Source organism: Alosa sapidissima, chromosome 4 (assembly GCF_018492685.1).
Source record: "Alosa sapidissima isolate fAloSap1 chromosome 4, fAloSap1.pri, whole genome shotgun sequence".
Lineage (NCBI taxonomy): Eukaryota > Metazoa > Chordata > Actinopteri > Clupeiformes > Clupeidae > Alosa > Alosa sapidissima.
This window is the reverse complement of record NC_055960.1, coordinates 32,804,032-32,822,981: the sequence shown is the minus strand read 5'-3', so window position 1 is coordinate 32,822,981 and position 18,950 is coordinate 32,804,032. Positions and strand designations below refer to the sequence as shown.

Genomic DNA, 18,950 nt, shown 5'->3' with positions numbered 1-18,950 from the left:
ACTCTCTCTCTCTCACACACACACACTAAAATATACTGCTCACTTAGGTTTTCCACAATTGTTAAACACATTTTTTGAAACCTTCCACCCTTTTCTCCATTCTCAAACTACATTCACAGAATGTCTGACAGTTCTTGCAAAATAAAACACTCGCCTCAAAAGTTTTACTTGTGCTCAGAACCAAACAGTGTCAGAGTACCGATCGTGTATGATTGAAGTGTTCCCTTAATTTTTTTGAGCAGTATATATTGCTGCATTACCTCACATGCATTACTTACCACTTCAGCTTGGGCACCGATTGACTCTAGCAGAGCTGAATCTTGCACAATATTCAGCATGGCCCCTGCAAGCAAGTCAGTGCTAACTTATTTATTCTGATTTATGCATGGAGAGCAATGAAGGTCAGTTTTGCCAATTGTCTACTGAGGGTGTAACATTGTTACGCATGCAACATGGCTATAATGGAAGACAAATAAATGTACCAAGAATCATTTGTGTGTTGGTTGGGTCGGTCTCTGTCTGCAGCGCGCCAATCAAAATATTGACCAATCGCAGTTTGAGGGACAGGAAGGTGACTGCCTTGTCGTGGAGTGAGTCATCATTACTGAATTTCCCTTCCAGAAGGACCTGAAAGCACAGAGTGGCAAAACCTCAGATTCAGCATAATACAGAAGCCATAGTAACTGACAGTGCCGCCACATCTCTCGACAATGTGATGACTACGCAAGATTTTTTTTGTGTGTTTTACAGAGGACTGCAGACACCTGAAAGATGACCTAAGAGGACACAGAATGTGATGAGAGAAACGCCTGGCAGTGGGAAGGTGAGCGGGCCTCCATCTCCTACCTCTGATTTGACGTTGCCGAAGTGGTGTGGCAGGGGCAGCATGGACAGCAGGATGTGGATGGAGGCTCGTCGCAGCTCCGTGGGGTTCACATACGATTTAAACTTCGACAACTCCCTATTGGGGGGGGGATCAAAATATGCAATTGAGAATATAAAGGAACGCATCACTGGTCACTTACAATATTCAGTCCACGGTTCTCTACGACTGTGATAATCTGCAATTATTTAAAGTCTTTTATCAAATTCCCAGGCATTCCAGAAACACTCAACAGTAATAAGGTGGTAAAGTATTAAAAAGCTGATCTTGTCCCTCCCTGAGCAAAGTACTGCATATTTAGCCAACAGAAAATGTACACCAGATGATAAGATTCCTGGCATAAGAAATTATTTGATTGCGCACTACCACATCCTTACAGTCATATATTGTCATGAAAAAGATGCATGCTGCAGCATTGATTACCTCCTTTTTGTTATTTAACTTTTTGTCAAATGTAAATGTTGCATAACCCCATTTGCGTGACGGGCCTGAACTGCCACGAAAGCATTACATTTTTAATGCACCGTCAGAACAGGGTGCATGTAAGCGTTAATGCCATGACATAACAGGAGAGGAGAAGAGAGGAGACAGCCATCTCTCTCCACACCAGATAAACAGAACGCAACTGAAGGAATATTCCACTTATGTATGTATGTGTAATGTAAAGACACAAATACATGTAAATCATCAGGGCGTTTTTACTTCAGTACCCCATGATTTAAATAAAGGGTTTTTAAACTTTAATTCCTTGACTGGAAGAGAGCGCCTGGAGTGCTAATCTTTGATTAAAGCTACCTACATGTACATCATGCTGGGCCTTGATCTGTCAGTGCTGGCCTACAATAGTGTACCAACAACTGTGTAAGCTTCCTGTCTGTGTCTATCTGCGGTCTGTCTGCAGCATTGCAGGGTGAAGGTGTGTGTGTGTGTGTGTGTGTGTGTGTGTGTGTGTGTGTGTGTGTGTGTGGGTGTGCGGGGGGGTGGGGCTGTGATGGATCCCAGTGCATCTCTGCCTGTCAGTGGGTCTGTGTCTCACCGGTCAGGCAGGATGTTCTCCAGAGCCGAGATGAAGTATGGCACCACCACGTTGATGCCTTTCAGGTCCGAGCAGAACAGAGCAGACGAGTTGAGGATGATGCTAGCCAGGACCGGCCGGCAGATGTAGTCCGATATCTGGAGGCCCTGGATCAGAACCATGTAGAACCTGTCAAAAGACAAACACCTGGTTAGTGCGACAGAGCCTGACAAAAAAACAGGGGAGACAAAATACGATCGAAAACATTGATCTAAAACTATGGCTAGTTTAGACTTCTGTATGGCCGCCCAGGGACAAAATCGTTTAACATATCAAATTTCTTTAACTTTTACCTTAAACCTTTAACCACCTGTGTACAGACTTTTAACTTGAATTATTTTTAACCTCAGTCAAACATTCTCTGTCCAGACTTCTGTGGCTCGTTCCCCCGGAGTCTCACCTGGACAAGTAGACGGGCAGAATCTCCTCTCCGGTTTTCTTGCTGCAGAAGATGCGGCAGAGGGTGCCACACGCCTCGGCCCTGCCGGACTCGTAGTTGTCGGGGAACTCGTTGGCATCAAACATGGGGTTGGAGACCATGGTGTCCGTGGACATCTGAGAGCCCTTCCTCCTCAGCTCAACCCCTGCCTGAGTGGCTAAGGCTGGCACGAGAACAAAGGAGAAGAGGAGTCGAAGGAGGAGGAGGAGGAGGAAGAGAGGAGAAGAGAGGGAGAGGTGAGGGGAGATGGGAGAAGAAAAGAGGAGAGGGAGAGGAGATGAGAGGATATGAAAACAGATGGAGCCAGAGAGGTTCAGGGTTGACAGACAGAGAGAGCAAAAGAGTGAGTAAGACATGCCTGAGGGGAAACACTGGCCCCACAAAGCTACAGTAACTGACAAAGAGACTGCAGCTGTTTGCACTGAGAACGTTCAGATGTGACTCAGCATCAGGTAGAGTAGAAGTGAATTACATATAGTCGTTGGCATCTCATTAAATGTGTCTATTTTTCAATGCCTGAAGCAAACAGTCAACAGAACCTCACTTCAAACAGGAGTTTGGCAAAAACTTCATTTGAAACGCAAAATTTAACACGAGGGTTATAATGTGCAGAAATGTCCAGCTGTACTATCTTTTCAACTACTGGGGAACTCCAAAGGATCTTCACAAATAGCACCAGCGTAGTAGTCCAGCTGGATTTAACTACTTTGGCCAAGAGGGCCCTGGAGAAAGAGTGTGGGGGGGGGGGGGGGGGGGGGTTGGGGTAATGCACTCTCCTTGTCAGCACTCGAACCATAAAACAGACTCATCCATTGGAGAAATGAGACTAAATGCCCAATGAGTCAGGACAGCAGCTCTTAATATTCACAAAGTATGATTTCACTCATAAAAATTGCAGACATCCACGGCATCCATCAGTACACCCAACTGCTCTAAAAATAAAAGAGTAGGCGTAATAAACTGCACGGCAAGATAGTCCTTCAAAGTCTTGTTAGTATAAACCCCTATGGTGATAAAAGTGTTGGGTATGGGTTAAAAGTGTTGTGGTGAGATGGGCTAAGGCAATTACTGTATGTGCAGGCAGAGTCAATTGTAAACAAACATTTATGTCGTGGCTTAATTTTTGAGTTTTGTGACTAGGCTATTTTTTGACTACAAATGAGAGAATTACAACAGTGAAAGACATTTCTGGTTGGTAAAATGTCAGAAAGCCTGTCTTGAAGTTCAGACTCTGTTATCAGTCCCCATCCATGTTTTCCATGATATCTGTTGCAATTGACCCAAAGGAATCTGGGCGGTGACCATTCAGTCCAAACAAACACAAGCAGGAAACAAAGCAAAGCCTGCCCTTACAATCCAAACAGTGCTATTATGTGAAATGGATGAAAATGTCACTGCAAAATTAGGTGTATGCGGTTCTTTTTAACTCACAAACTATTAGGCAAACCTATGCAAAAGAGCAAAACGAGCCAAAACATATCAAGAAAAAGCTTGAGTGCCTTACTTACAAGATTTATAAGAAAGAAGAATTTGGAAATATGTGGCTGCAAGACAACAACAAAAAAATTTTAACGAATCAAACTAATCAAAGAAAAACAGTAATATGTGAACAAATTACGAAAAAGGCAATGAAGCACTCCAATGGCATTTGTTTCTGTCAAGCTGCATGAACTCTGTCATGCTTTGCTCAGCATCACTGACTGAGCATTTACCAAACCCCTGCTTAATTAACAAAGGTTGTTCATCACACCCCACATGCAAAAGGAAGAGACAAACGGACAGTGAAGCTCCATCACCCTTGGCAATTTCTACCACACCGTCGAATAAATGCTAATACATGGCTCAGAGTTGACAGGCTCACAAAAATGCCTTGGAATGTTCCGGTTCTCTGGTGGGGTGGGTGGTGGCGGAGTCGATATGGAGGCAGCCAAACAAACACAGACAGCTAATTAACACTTCAAACAGCACAAAGAAACGACCCTGGTCAAAAGATATAAATAAATAAAGTGACCTTCTGATGACAAATCTGCAAGTCATCCTTTTATAATGAGAAGAGCCTACCAAAAGAGTTTATTATAAATAAGCAGATGCTAGGCACTCATTAAACATTGGCACTTGACGCTTAATGCATATCTTCAGGCCTGGGGAAACTGCTGCAATTAAGGAAAAACTCACATTTCAAGTAGTTTTAAATGCACCACTGCTTCCACGACAACACTCTTCCACACAGCACCTCAACGTGGTATTACGAGAATTTAGTCCCAAGCTAGCTGTTGAAGTCTAACGGCCTGAGTCCGAGTATCTGAGTAACACAGAGTATTCGTCACGCTTCACAACGGTCATCCCTCATCTCTTTTAGTTGAATGTTTTCAACTAAAAATCCTACACATATCCCCTTTGAAAGTGTTGTGAATCAGAATAATTTCTGTAAATGTACATACTGTGTACTTCTTATGGTCATTTGTGATTTTTGTACCCATGTGTACCCTGTGTGTGTCTTTGGTTTGTATGCAGTGTATCCATTGTTTGTCCTTGAATGATTAGAATTCAGTAGGCACTGTCTAGGGACCTTTTGGCTGATCCTCGGGTGTGACTTTATTGTATACACTAGGGAGCAAGGATGGGGGAGCAGACCTCCTATTGTCACCATTTGGCCATGAGCAAGTTGGGGTGCTAAAACAATATGTGGCCAGGCCTTTGAAGCTTAATTAACCCATTCGCGCTGGATGCTGCATGACGCAACATTGACCCTCCCGCTGGATGCTGCGTAGCGTAACACTGACCCTCCCGTTGGATGCTGCGTAGCGCAGCATGCTTTTTATTTCATGTTTCTAGGTGTACAGAGGCTTAGATATTACATTTTGGTAGACGTTGACAATTTTTAGTATGTTTTCAGAAAACCCTCAGGAAATAAGGTTATTTAGTCTAGAATGCCATAGGATTCTATAGGCGTTTTTAGCAGGCATTTTAGGAGTAAATGGGTTAAAGAATAATAAAGCTGACCAGGCCTGATGACACAACAACAAGAGACCACATCCCCACACACCACACCTTTGTATTGCATATTCATACTAGAGGTCACTCCTTCTCTTTTGTTTGTAACATAAATAAGTTAGTATCAACCTCTTTATAGTTAGAGAATACTGGTGAAACCCATGATGGGGTGACACAAACATGCATCTCTCCCTTGAGGGGCACTGGCCCCTCATTGAAAAGAATAAAAGCCTGGATCCTGATTTTCCATCGTCCTGACTGAGTCTCCAGAGAAATATGGTAGTAAAAAATATGCTATCACCTTTGACGTCAACTCTAAAGCAAGGCAAGAGTGAACACATGGTACTGGCCAGGTAGGTGTGTGTGTGTGTGTGTGTGTGTGTGTGTGTGTGTCGGATCTTACCAGTCATGCTGCTGTCCCTACTCAGGCTTGAGTGGAGTTTGCAGTGGACCAGCGCAGCGTCAAACAGCCACTGGCCAAACAGGTTGAGGACACTGTTGACCTTAGGCCGTGTAGGTGCGGGCAGGGGTCGCGGTTCAGAGCTTGTTTGGTTGGGGCTGGACAGAGGAGATGACGAGGAGGAGGTCTGATGCGACACCTTGGACTGTCCCGTCTGGTGGCAGATGGATAAGTAGCATTTTATTTGCAAATGGTTAGTCATTTACAAAGTCGTTTATTTTGAATCAGTATCTAAATACCCTTTGATGGTAATATTGCCATCACTGTATTTCACATTAACCCTAATTGGAAAAATGGCAAAGACTTACGTTTCAAATGCATGGACCACAAACATTATTCTCATTTTGCTAGATACATATTTGAATATATTATTTCAAAGTAGGGTCCTAGGTAGGTGTATGTGGCTATGAATGTACGATAAAAAAAAAATAAAAATAAAAAAAAACACTGCTGCAGCTCAGCATTACCTACCGTTGAGGCCTTGCTGGTTGTCTTGGTAACGGCCGTTGGGCGGTGCCGGCGGCTGTGTGGTGGTGTTGTGTTCGTGGTTGTTGGGGCCGGAGGCATGCTTAGCCTGTTCACAGGAGTGGGAGGGGCACTGTCTGAACGGGGGCGGGATATACCTGCAGGACAGTGGCATGGAACAGAGAACAATCACACAGGTGAAACAGGAAGTGAGGTCCCCAGCTGTCCTGTGTTCACAGAAATCGTCATTAGATCACCTGAATTCCAAAATCGTCATTGTTATTTAGGACATCGCTTGGGCGTAACATCATGGCAGCTTTGGGCAATTAAGCAAAACAACAACAAAAAAAATTTGGTTCATCAAAAGAAAAACACCCCGGCGCAAAGATGGCATGTACCTTTAGCCTGGTGTCACCAGACCTATTCACTTGCGGTGAAAAGGGTCTGGCAATTGTAGCATCCAAGTGGCCGTAGACTTTGTGTTAACGTTGAAGTCATTGGTCCAGCCTAACTAATCGTATTGATCAGGGATTCCTAACGCTACTTCCTAACTCACCACTAACCTTTGCAAACGGATAATAAATCACATTTGCAGTGAAAAAACAATGTATTTACCTGTGATTTAAAATGTACATGTATTTCCAGCTGCAATTGTTTTGTTGTTTGCTGACATTGCTACTATCATTTTATTGCTTTCTCTAGTTCTACCACTGCAACTTTCGATATCGAAATGGTAACATCATTGCTGAATGGTGCACCATCCGGGTGGTTGAGGGAAACATAAATCCATGGAGAGCAGCCAGACTACTATCTCAGAGAAAAAAAAATGAGCTGAGATGCAGGCAGGCGCAGCCAGGCTAATTTACAATAACAATAATAGTAATCAATTCATGTCCAATAACAATAACAATAATAGTAATCAATCCATGCACCATAAACCACACATTTCCTGAGGATCCCCACAACATTGATTAGGTTAGTGAAGCTCAAGTCCAACTTGATCAGGATCAACACAATGCCAAAATGCAGGATAAACAAAATAAAGCATTGACACAATCTGTGTATATTTCAAAACCCCGATGCAATGCATTATGGCCTCTGGAAGCAATGGCTTGCTCTTCTGATTTCGTGTCAGTAGAGCACTAGAACCTAGTCCTGTTAGCTGCACTTGAACCAATGGATTTACAGCTTACTTCACTAGTTCTAATGAACTGAAGCACAACGGGTGTTTGAGCAAATGTCAGGTTGAGAGGGGAGTCGGCACTACGGTAACTCTACACCAAAAGGCCCATTCCAGGGCTATTGGACATATGCTCCATCCCCTCACAGCATGACATCTATCAATTTCTACTGGATTGTCAGCGTAACTGCAAAGTTCTTGATTACATTAATTAGATGAGCTCAGATAATTGTGTGTCAAATGTGTCAAAATAGCGTTCCCACACCTGCAAGAGAGCACATCTTAAAAGGAAAATCTATTCTATTTTGACTCCCTGAAAAGTCTTGATGCTGATGTTCAAGACCCAGCCATGATAATGAAGCCATGGTGTTTCCTTTCTTAACTATTTTATTTATTTAGAAAATGAGACCTGATAAGCATATGCAGTGTAGAATGCAGATTATACTGAATTTAAGAGTACATTTTTGACCCTTGACATAAAGGGCCAAAGCACCGCAGCCATAGTGCATGCACCAATCCACAATAAGATCTTTCCAACCCCAGCAAATCCACCAATCCACATCAAGCTCCCTGATGGTTCTTTAGGAGATCTACAAAGTACCATAAGATGGCAGCCTGTCTCGAAAATTGTTCCTAGACACCGCAACACCTGGGAAAAAAAGATGGTGTTCACAAACAGACAGAAAATGAACATAAATGTGGTGAGATAATAGAAAACAGGTGCACCTATTGTACAAATATATAAATAAAAATGTACAAATACTTATTTGTGGAGTTATAAGTATAAACACAATTATGGAATTAATATAAAAAACGAAATAACAAAGAATTATCCAAATGTGCTGAACATGCTTCCTGACTGAAGCCAGCTGCAGTATTGGAGGAATCAAGCATGGCTGTCAGGTGTGAGTTCATTGCTTTAGTGCATCTCAAAGTACCTAAAGAGGGCAGTCTGTCCCGTATATAGCCCCGAGACATGGTGGCTCCTGTGGAAGAAAGCTCATGTAACCCTACACAAGGAAGAGAGAGAAACATGGATGGAAAAAAAGAAAGAAGAAAAAAAATAATGGCGCAGACTTTACACTGTAAGCAGCACAGGACCCAGGGCACGAGGGAACGCATACACAGCATATATATCACAATGACAGTGTGTTAGTACAATGTGCCACTGTGTAAGGGCACACGGGAAAAGTATGATTTGCATTTAGTAAAATGTTGATCATTGCGGTCACTGACAAAACAAAGACATTAACAGAGCTACAGCACATTGGCCATTGGTCGATTTTTGATGGTAGTGGCACTTAATGGTCAACAAACAGAACATAACGATGTAGGGAAAGGAAAATATTTGTTGTATGTGCAAGCGCCTATCTGCTTACAATGTTTACGTTACTGCATAGCTCAATGTATATGTGCCTGTCAGGCCCAGAGGAGCAATGTAAACACTATGTGAGGTCTGAAAAGGTCATCTAGACATGCAAGCTGGTCTGCCCCACACACACACTTTTGAGAGTTTATAGGGGTGTTTTCCAAGGTCAAAAAAGGCACTACACATTGTGTAGCACAAGGATGAAGTGCATGGCCACTGTGTGACCATGCGGTAGAGCAGAGGCCCATCATATCCTAACTTAGGCGTAGGGCTGGACTCAGCCTTTCCACAACAGACCACACACATGCTTCCTGTCACTGTGGGACAGACCACAGAAAGATTTAACCACTGGGACAGTTTAACTGAAAAGAACTAAACTCTACAAACATGATTTAAATGTGCCGACTTGTGTATGCTTGCGTGTGTGTGTGTGTGTGTGTGTGTGTGTGTGTGTGTGTGTGTTACTAGACCAAAGGTCACAAAAAACACAGACAGAACAGTTAACAAGCTATGAAACTGTATGGTGCACTATAAAGGCTGTTCCATAGTCTACAGAAACTATGCAGACAAAGTTGTAAACGCCAGGCTCACAAACCTATCAAAGAGCCCACTTATGGTCTACGCAAGTTATGCCAACAATGCATCCATATCAGAAAGGCATGACATTAACACTCACTTTGTGTTAGAACAATTTGGACTTGCTACCTAAGCATGTGTCAAACCCTCCTTGCATAGCATGACACATGAGTCCACATAGCTTGTACTATGAAACAGCCCTAAATAAAAACAGTCTTTCAGCATTTCAGTTTTGAAGCAATCAGGGACAGGCAGACTAGCATAGTCCCAGGCACATAAGCCCTTATAGCCCAGATTGGCAGAATCATGTGAGAGGAGAGAGAGAGGGCCCCAGGGAGGGTAGAATACCATAGGAAGGCAGCTTTTCATGGAGCTTGAGTGTCTTAAAGACCGCAACACCTACAGTACAGGAGAACACACACATCAACACTTGAGCCAATTCAACATCACAAACAAAAAAAGCAAAACAAAACAAAAAACGACAGAATTAAGTTAAAAAAAAGCAAAACAAAACAAAAAAACGACAGAATTAAGTAAAAAAAAAAAAAAAAAAAAGAGAGATAATCTCTCGGAGCTGCAGAGCGGAGGTCAGCTGAGAGGGCGAGTCTTTCAAAAGGGATCATAGTGACCACAGAGCAGTTCCTCTGGTTAGGGCAGCGCCTCTGCTTGCGCACCGCACCGCGCATGTCTCCCTGCTTTTGACTACACAAATATACACAGCAGAAATGATGAGCCAGACATCCTCCTGAGCAGGAAGAGAGACTTCAAAGAAATGCTATGGCTCTCAGGGCTCCCAGACACAGAACTGAGAGTAGAGAGAGGGCACTGCTATCATCCACCTTCAAAACAACAGAGCTCTGTGGTGGGATTTAGAGGATATTGGGAGGGTTTACAGGCGCACCTCAGCCCCCAGACTGTGTCAGGGTGAGACGACGTGCCACACACACACACTCACCTAGGAAGGCGTCCACCAGGCAGCTGATGCCCCTCATGGCGCGGAAGAAGATCTGGGGCAGCTGCTTGAGACAGGGGTGCTGCACCACCTCCTGGGGCACCCCGCTCACCCCAAGGAGCTGCTCCTGGAACTTTGGCGTGGAGCTCACGATCACCGGGTTGCTCAGGTCCACCGGGTTGCTAGTGTTTGGGGGGTGGGGTGGACACACAATCAGCAAGGCTGAGGGGTGGATGAGGGCTGACCAACTTTGGAGTTGTAAGGTATTCAGAAGGAGGACCACATGCACAAAGCCAATTCCACAATACTAGTCTAGCCGAGTAGTCTTGTCTCAAGACTGACACACGCGCCCCCAGTATACAAAGGTCATCACACTCACAAATCTGTGTGGCCTTCTGGCAAAATGCATATGTGTACTGTACTGTATAGGCCAATGCTGCACATTTAAGCAATAAGCCCCAGGAGACCGTAGGTTACGCTGATTCTACTACAGCTAAGGGGCGTTGTTAGGCATAACGTGCTAGCGGAGTGCCTAAAACACCCCTTATTCTTCCGCCAAGAGATATATTTCCTCTATCTGAATGGTTCCCAAGCAACGTCGAGACGCAGCTACTTTTGTATCAAGTTATGGTAGCGCAGTAATATAGAACAGAATGCGGTCAAGGTGTATGTTTGTGCTGGATTTTACAACGGCATCGAACGCGATTCAGCCAATCATAATCAAGGACCGGGAACTATCAGTTTTAGAAATGCTTTTTGACTGCTGTATGCTGTACTGTACATACTGTAATTTTCCAACTATTAGCGGTGGCTTATATATTGATTTAGCAAAATTTCTTCAGCTATGAGGTTAATACACTGGGGCAGTTAATATGGTATTAATATGGTTTTATTTCTTTTAACACTGCCTTGTGGCTTATACATAATGCGGCTAATACACAGGAAATTACTGTAGTCCTCAGGCCAAAAGGCCTCACACATGTATGGCTGTGATAGTCACCCATCCCCAGTACACAGGCTAAGTTGACTCAAGAGAGGGGTCACACATTTTTTTTAGATAGTTCATCATTATAAGTATAAGTAAGTATATATATACTCTTCTTAAACAAAAAGCTGTAATGCCATGTTTATTCCACACATGTATTTCCCACCAGAGTCCTCTGCTACGATTACCACCACAAGGCCAGTTTCCTGTCCATGAATTAAGCCCAGTTCTAGGCTGCAAGAATTTCTTTTTCAATGGAAATCTCCAATAAAGGTTAATTTAGGATTAGGCTTAATCAATGGACAGGGGACCAGCCCTCAGTGTTGTAACTGTGGTTTTAGGAAGGGAGAACAAACTCGTGGCCCTAGCAGCGTTGTGTGGGGTCTACACTGTGACGGGACATCCTCACGTTGGGTGCAGTACCTCAGCATGTGCAGAAAACGAAACCATGTCTGGGCCACGCAGTCGTTGTCCGTCTCCGAGGGGATGAGGTTGGCGTCCTCCTCTGGGACCTTGAACGGCGGGAACGAGGGGCCGTACGTGAACCGCAATAATCTGGACAGAAGGAACAGAACGACAACAAACACAAGCGAAAGAGAGATGGAGAGAAAGAGAGAAGATCCCAAGAAAAAGACTTAGTAGGATTGTGATTGTGAAATACTAGCTGCACATGACAAATACATTAGTGACAAAAAGAGGAGTGACCACTCAGTGACACACCCATAAATACATACATGCACATACGGCAACAACCCACATTACTCACGGATGCATGTGCGTGCATGCACACACACACACCAAACCACACCACACAAACAAATGCACGCACTCTCACACACATACGTGAATATGCATATCTACAGAATGATTTACAGTACCTTGATGAAGTCTAACAATGTATGTATATATACTATAAAATATATATTTAATGGGCTTTTTTTGCACAAAAGGCTCTCAGTGCGCTCTGGTTTTCCGGTGGAGCGTTAACTGTGTTACGGCATATTCTGCTCCTTACATCTTCACTCCGACACTGAATATCTTGTTCGCCCATTAATAAAAAAATTAACATACACAAAAATGCTTCTTTATCGTAACATGCTTATTCACTAGGTGCAACACCCAACCGGGTCTATGTAGACACTTACAATTAATTGTAATTATATTAACAATAGCGGCAAAAAACAAACGATCGTATTTTAGCCTTTCATGCAAGAAGCCCATATTATAAATATAAAGCCAGGGATTCTGGTTTGGACTGGGTCTTGAAGCCGTGGCACTTGGGCACTGACACATCCCTCCCCGATCTGCGGTGCCCATCATGCCTGTGCCCACAGGTCAGTGGCGCGGTTTACCTGGAGGTGAGGGCGGCGATGACTTTGCTCCACTGCTCCACCACGGGCGGATGGTGCCTCCAGTTGGCCAGCATCTCCCTGGCCGTCTTCCAGTAGGGCGGCGTGGGGAAGCAGCGTGTGCAGGCCAGGAACCACACCTCAAACAGCACGCTGATCAGCTTCTCAGCCAGCTTCTCTGCAATGCCGCCTGCAAACAGCAACAGGCACGCCAGTCAGGCACTGCTCTACCTCAGCAATAATAAACAGTGATCCAAACAAGGAAAATGAGGTGCATCACGATTTTATGTTGACGTGTGCCAGTTTTGCAGAGCTCAGTGTGTTCTAATGCTTTGTTAAAATTTGCTGATTTACTGCAGATGCTTAGGTCACCTTGGGCATGGACTGTAATGTAGGGTAAACAATGTTAACCTGACTGTAAAAAAAAAGTGTGTGTGTGTGTGTGTGTGTGTGTGTGTGTGTGTGTGTGTGTGTGTGTGTGTGTGTGTGTGTGTGTGTGTGTGTGTGTGTGTGTGTGTGTATTAGAGACACAACAGCTCATCCACCAGCAGCCCCAGTTGAAAGTGTGTAGATCAGTGGTGTGTGTGTGTGTGTGTATTAGAGACACAACAGCTCATCCACTAGCAGCCCCAGTTGAAAGTGTGTAGATCAGTGGTGTGTGTGTGTGTGAGTGTGTGTGTGTGTGTGTGTGTGTGGTCCTTCCCCACCTCCTACGGTGGGCGGTGCAAGCAGGCTGTCGTTGATGCGTAGCAGGAAGAGGAGCAACACTTCCCAGGTCTCGCGCACCATGGAGGAGGAGTCACGAGCCAGCTTCTGTACTGCACACAGCACCTGCTGGCACAGGCGGAAGTGCATCGGGCTGTAGTGCTCTGGCCTGGAGAGGAGAGGAGGAAAAAAACAGCAGAGAGTCAATACTCAGGTGAAACTGTTGACAGGTAAGTCTCCCAGGTAAGACAGGGAGAAAGGGAGATTAAGTGAGATTAAGTGAGAGAGACAGACAGACAGAGAGAGAGAAAAGTTTAGGAGTTTTTTTTTTTTCTTACACAAACGACAAAGGCAAAAAATAATTAAAAAAGAGAGAGAGAATTTGAAGAATTACAAAAGAAAAAGATGAAAGAGAACAGAAAGTCACATTCAAAGAAGTTCTATTTTTGATTTCATTTACGTTCAACATGGGCCCTCAGTCAAAACAAATAAAGGTAGTCTGTGCCAGCAATAACTGCTCCTTGAACCCAACCTCTTTCCTCATTGACAAAAAATAGCCAAGAAAACAAATTTCCAAAAATATCAGCATGCCTGTCACACTCAAGCCAAAATAACATCTTGTGAAAGCATTCCAGCTGAAATGACAAGCTATATTATAACAAGCCAAACTCTATCATGGGACAAATTACAGAGGGGGGTTAGGGGGTCAGACCCTGCTCCCCTCCATTTAACTCTCTTCTCCCAAAGAAGCAAAACAACTAGCAGGGTTGCACCAACCCCCCCCCCCCCCCCCCCAAACTACTATCGCATAATTCCCAATAATAACAATGATAGGCTACTAATGTTTACTCTGTTTTGCTCTGCCTGTGAGTATCTGGGCTCTCCTCTCCTATCCTCTCCTCTAACAACCACCATTTCCTTTGCATTTTGGAGAAATGGAGCCACATTTAGTTGAAATCAATTCAGCACATGATCATATTAGAAATGATAAAACGTGAGAGATGTAGCAAACAGAGTAGTACTGCTGTACCTTGGCAAGAAGAGGTTGTGCAGGTGCTTGAGAATGGTCTGGACGTAGAGGTTGGGCTCTTTGATGATGGGCTGAGGTATGGAGTCTCGCGGGGACACCAGGGCCATGAGCCAGTCTGTGTAGACGTCCACGCAGAGCTTCACCGTGTCGCCGTCCAGAGGCAGGGTCAGGCCGTAGCACAGCACCTCCATAGTCCATTTCACCTGACATCCAGAAGGACAGAATACCGGTACATGTATTCGTGGATATCGATTTATTGGTCACGAGCATAATTGGACAGGTAAAACAGCAGTGAAATGGAGGTTAAAACAACTCCTAACTGTGTGAGGAAAAAGTAAAAAATGCCAATTGTTGAATGTCAATTTAAAGTGTTAATGTTCCCATATGGCCTGAGGGAAGATGCCTCTCAGCCTTTCAGTCCCGGCCCCTGTGTACAGAAAGATCATTGTTTGTGGTGAAATGAATGGTAGCCATAGATTAGGCTATCCACAAACATCTGTAACTTAGAAAAAAAAAACTTGTTTGGTGTTCATAATGTTGAGAGTGAATGGGACAATTCCCTTGAGCCATAATAGACAGCGATCATGTGACACTACGGGCCACTGACAAGTAAACAGACGGCTAAATTTGTCCTCCTAACAACGCTACATCTTCTCTAACGCCTTTATCAACAACATCACTCATTAACTTTGGCATGCGGCTGCGGTCTTGCTCTGCCCAGCCGATCAGCCACCCTGTCCTTAACAGGAAGAGTACCCACAGGCAGTGCCCCCAAAGCACTCGGCTCTCGGCTCAGCCACTTATCTCGTGAGCGAAAACATGCCAGGAAACCCAACAGACACTCGCCATGCTGAAACAAGGGCCAGCGTGCATTCCTTGGCATGGGACTTGAATTTCTGCCTGAACCCTTGTAGCAAAACAGCCTTATCTAATGAATACTGGGCATGCAGGCAGGCAGGCAGGCAGGCAGGCAAGTGGGCTGTCTGTGGAGGACCCAGGCTCAGGCAGGGTTGGGTTGGGTTGGGTTGAGCAGTGAGGGGAGAGGAGAGGAGAGCAGTCAGTGAAACTCAGAGGCAGGGGCCTCAGGGAATACACAGGAAATCCTTGCACTGTTATCACGCCACACAGAAGCTAGGAGGAACCTGAGGTTCCAACACAGGGGGGGGGGGCGGAAGTTAGCAAAGGCACAGGGAACAATACAGAGTTGTTCTGTTCTGGGTTCACACACACTCAAACTCTCTCTCACACACACACACACACACACACACACACACACACAGAGACAATACAAATCAGCTAACACATACAAACAAAAAGGGAACTGTCGCAGTTCATGTCCTAGGCAGGAGGCAGAAATGAGGCTCACTCTCACATGCAGACAAAATCATGATACAGGCTGAAGAGAAGCGAGAAGGAGAAAAAACAGCAGAGCTTGTCAACAACTAGCTGCATTTTGGAGGCACACTCCAAAACTCTCAATACTGCAATAATATAAGGCCTCAACAAGCAGAGAGGCGTCGACAGACAGAGAGAGAGAGGATTAAAGTGAATGCCCACACAACAGCAATCATAACATTAGGTCCCTTATTTCTTATGGCACCCTTCCTCCCCAGGACCAAGCATCTCATAATCATCAATCATTGGAACAGGAGGACATAACTGCAGAAGAAAACAATGGCCTATCCTAAATATACACCGTATGACTTACAGGAGACCAATTCTCAATAATTGTTTGGCACCACCCTCTCACACTCCCTTACTTGACTCTCTCACTTACTTAAGTGACTTACTGGAGGTGTTGGTTTGCCTGTGGGTGGGTGGGTTCATATGTGTGTGCGTGTGTGTGTGTGTGTGCGTTTGTGCTTGTGTATGTGTTTTGCTTTCTGTTTTGCTTCTGTGGTTGCTAAGGCTGGCCAGCTGTGATATAAGCCCCTTTGACAGTGAGTCTCCACTCTTTCTGATATTCCTGTTAAGGAAACATCATAATCACACTTAAGAGAATACATATAATTCTACAATTCAGAATCCGTGGAGATCCAGATTATCTCAAGCAAGCCACTGACTTCCATCATCTCCATTTTTATATGTTTACATTTAGCAGAACTTAAGACACTTTTTTAACTCACACACTTAACCCCTTACCTCTTTATCTGTCTTCAGAAAGCTCTCTGACGTGGGGCCCCCCAGGCTGGCTCCCAGGGGCCGGACCACGGCGTTGGCCACATCCCGTCCCACCGGAGCCGGGTAGGAGTGAAGGACGCTCACATTGCCCTGGTCGTTCTGGACCACCAGGTGCAGAGACCTCCACTCGGAGTACATGACTGTGGCTTCTACTGGATCCAAGAACAGCCTAAGAAGGGATGATAATATATATTCATTATTTCAAACACTTAGTTGCAATGTAAAATTAGGCATGGGCTATTTGTTAGACCAAATGCAATGGGGCGGGTGGGTAAAAATGTTTACTTGAACTCTTTTCCCAAAATGCAATACTCCATCAGGCCTCACAGTTCACTTGAAAGGAACAACAAACAAAGAAAGGGCTTCTTGTGTTTTGGCAACACTGTCTGTGTTCCAAATCATCTGAAGTAGAATTTCATTGGGCGTACAATGAGTAGAAGCTCTTCAGAAGAACTATGAATAGCAAGGTGGCCAGCTCTTTTTAACTCTGGCTGGCTTGAGTGAGCGTATGTCTGAGCAATGACACGTCCATATGTGTGTGTTTGTAGCCTACTCTAATCGCAGTTTATCTGATATGCTAATATTAGTATCAAATGATAAACACAGTCGGGGCGTGTGCCAAATGGGCATTCCCAACCTGTATCATGGCACTGTCTAGTTTCAAAATTGAACCTATGTCAAACCCAACAGTCTATCGAGTAATCAAGAAAACGCTTAGGGTGTCACATTTTTGTTTTGTTTTGCTTTTTGCAAATCCCAAATTCCCACCAAGAAATTTTAAGTTACATGTCATGAGAGCGCGCAGATCCACAACTCTTCGGACAGGAATGCGTCAATGGTCTGGCCTCTATCAGAATATTATATGAAATTAATTTTCTTCATCAATTGCTCGTTTAAAACACTGGCATCAACAATCCTACTAATTTCCCGATTTGATATGACGCTACCTTGACAAATGTGAATAAAGTTTCCGCCCTCTTGCCTTCAAAATCTCTTTTTTGGGCGGTTGTCATACAGCTTCCAAACTATTAGCAAGGCAGCTGCCCAATACGTGCTGGGTACAAGTTAGCATTAGCATGTTTATTATCTGAGTTTTGAATTCAGGCATAAATCAAACGTGAGAGAAACTTTCATAACTGACATTCATACAAGCAGGTTATTTCAGTTTACTGATACTTTAGCAACCAAGGAAACAAGTCGGGCACTTGGTTGCACTGCAGGGGAACCCCGTTTAAAGTTCTGTGTGGCTAACACATCCATGCTATCATAGCATTTACAGTATTTTTTTTTCAAGAAAGCATGAAACAGTTTACCATTAGTGAGCCCTTAAAGTAGTTTCATGTCAGTTGGTGGCAAGTGAAATACATATTTCTGGCTAACTTTAGACTGGTTACAGAAGTGACAACCCCACACTCGATCAACACAACTTAATACTCTAACCAACTGGGAAGTGTTTAACTGCTAACGTTAGTTCGGGCTGCCAGAAACAGCTAGCTTCTAACTATGCTAGCGTTAGCTGTCGCTAAATGCATAAGATAGCGAGCTACATTCCCAGACAACGTTGTGTAGGTTTGTGAATAAGTAAGTTAGACAGCACAACCCTTGCACGTATGTTTATTTTGGAAATTAGCTGTTACGATAAAGACATTTCTTCGAAACTCCAAAACTCAGCGCTATCCTAGACGGCTAACAGTGGCAAGGTGATCTGGAGCCGAAATCTCCTGCTGGAAGTGCACTGTTGTTGTAGGCCGCACTGCGGGACATTCACGACAGCAACACACATACACAAGTTGTCTTTTAGAAGAAAAGCAACCACAGATCGCCAGCTACCTGCGTCTGAGGGAACGGTTGACATATCAGACATCGGTGTCTTCTCAGCACAAGTTCTTGGACCGACGAATGAACCTCGGAAACATCATCTTTGTCGCTGAAAATCCACTGACATGGACAAGCCTTTCCGCCCTGTCGTCATCCAGTAAGGTTGGCAGTGATGCAAATGCTTACGGATACCTAGACCATGTGGATTGGTTTTAAATTAACGAAAGACAAAGGCTGGAGGTAAACAACTGCTTTCATAACATAGGCCTACGAGCGCAAGTGGATTACAGTTCACTATAGAAAGTACACTATTATTTCTCTTAAAGTAAATAGGGGGAATATAATAGATACCGTGCATATTTATAGCACCAAAGGAGACATGTCACTTTAAAAGAAAGGTCCTGTTTGGATCCTGCTAGCCAATCGCTTTCAGTGGCAGGGGAGGTGGAAGGAAATGTATAAATGTGGGCGCGTTCAACATAGTGTTGT

At 44.2% G+C, this 18,950-nt stretch overlaps 1 protein-coding gene across 22 annotated transcripts in view; it reads right to left on the bottom strand.

The window, feature by feature from the left end:
- ralgapb (Ral GTPase activating protein non-catalytic subunit beta) overlaps window positions 1–18,714 on the bottom strand; it is a 43,633-nt gene extending 24,919 nt beyond the window's left edge. For 3 of the 22 annotated variants that reach the window (XM_042089362.1, XM_042089358.1, XM_042089366.1), the window contains exons 1-18: window positions 18,474–18,709; window positions 16,605–16,812; window positions 14,463–14,665; window positions 13,435–13,601; window positions 12,731–12,917; window positions 11,802–11,933; window positions 10,397–10,575; window positions 9,790–9,840; window positions 8,435–8,506; window positions 8,098–8,145; window positions 6,323–6,474; window positions 5,795–6,005; window positions 3,906–3,941; window positions 2,359–2,560; window positions 1,920–2,087; window positions 847–961; window positions 483–627; window positions 279–343 (exon numbers count right to left, since the gene is read on the bottom strand). In XM_042089362.1, coding sequence (XP_041945296.1) covers window positions 279–343; window positions 483–627; window positions 847–961; window positions 1,920–2,087; window positions 2,359–2,560; window positions 3,906–3,941; window positions 5,795–6,005; window positions 6,323–6,474; window positions 8,098–8,145; window positions 8,435–8,506; window positions 9,790–9,840; window positions 10,397–10,575; window positions 11,802–11,933; window positions 12,731–12,917; window positions 13,435–13,601; window positions 14,463–14,665; window positions 16,605–16,781 — 2,310 coding nt within the window. In that variant the 5' untranslated portion in view covers window positions 16,782–16,812; window positions 18,474–18,709. Of the gene's footprint in view, window positions 1–278; window positions 344–482; window positions 628–846; window positions 962–1,919; window positions 2,088–2,358; window positions 2,561–3,905; window positions 3,942–5,794; window positions 6,006–6,322; window positions 6,475–8,097; window positions 8,146–8,434; window positions 8,507–9,789; window positions 9,841–10,396; window positions 10,576–11,801; window positions 11,934–12,730; window positions 12,918–13,434; window positions 13,602–14,462; window positions 14,666–16,604; window positions 16,813–18,473 lie in introns of all 22 variants that reach the window. The other 19 variants (XR_006031235.1, XM_042089355.1, XM_042089357.1 and 16 more) reach the window with 17 other exon arrangements.
- Between the last annotated feature and the right edge of the window lie 236 nt (window positions 18,715–18,950).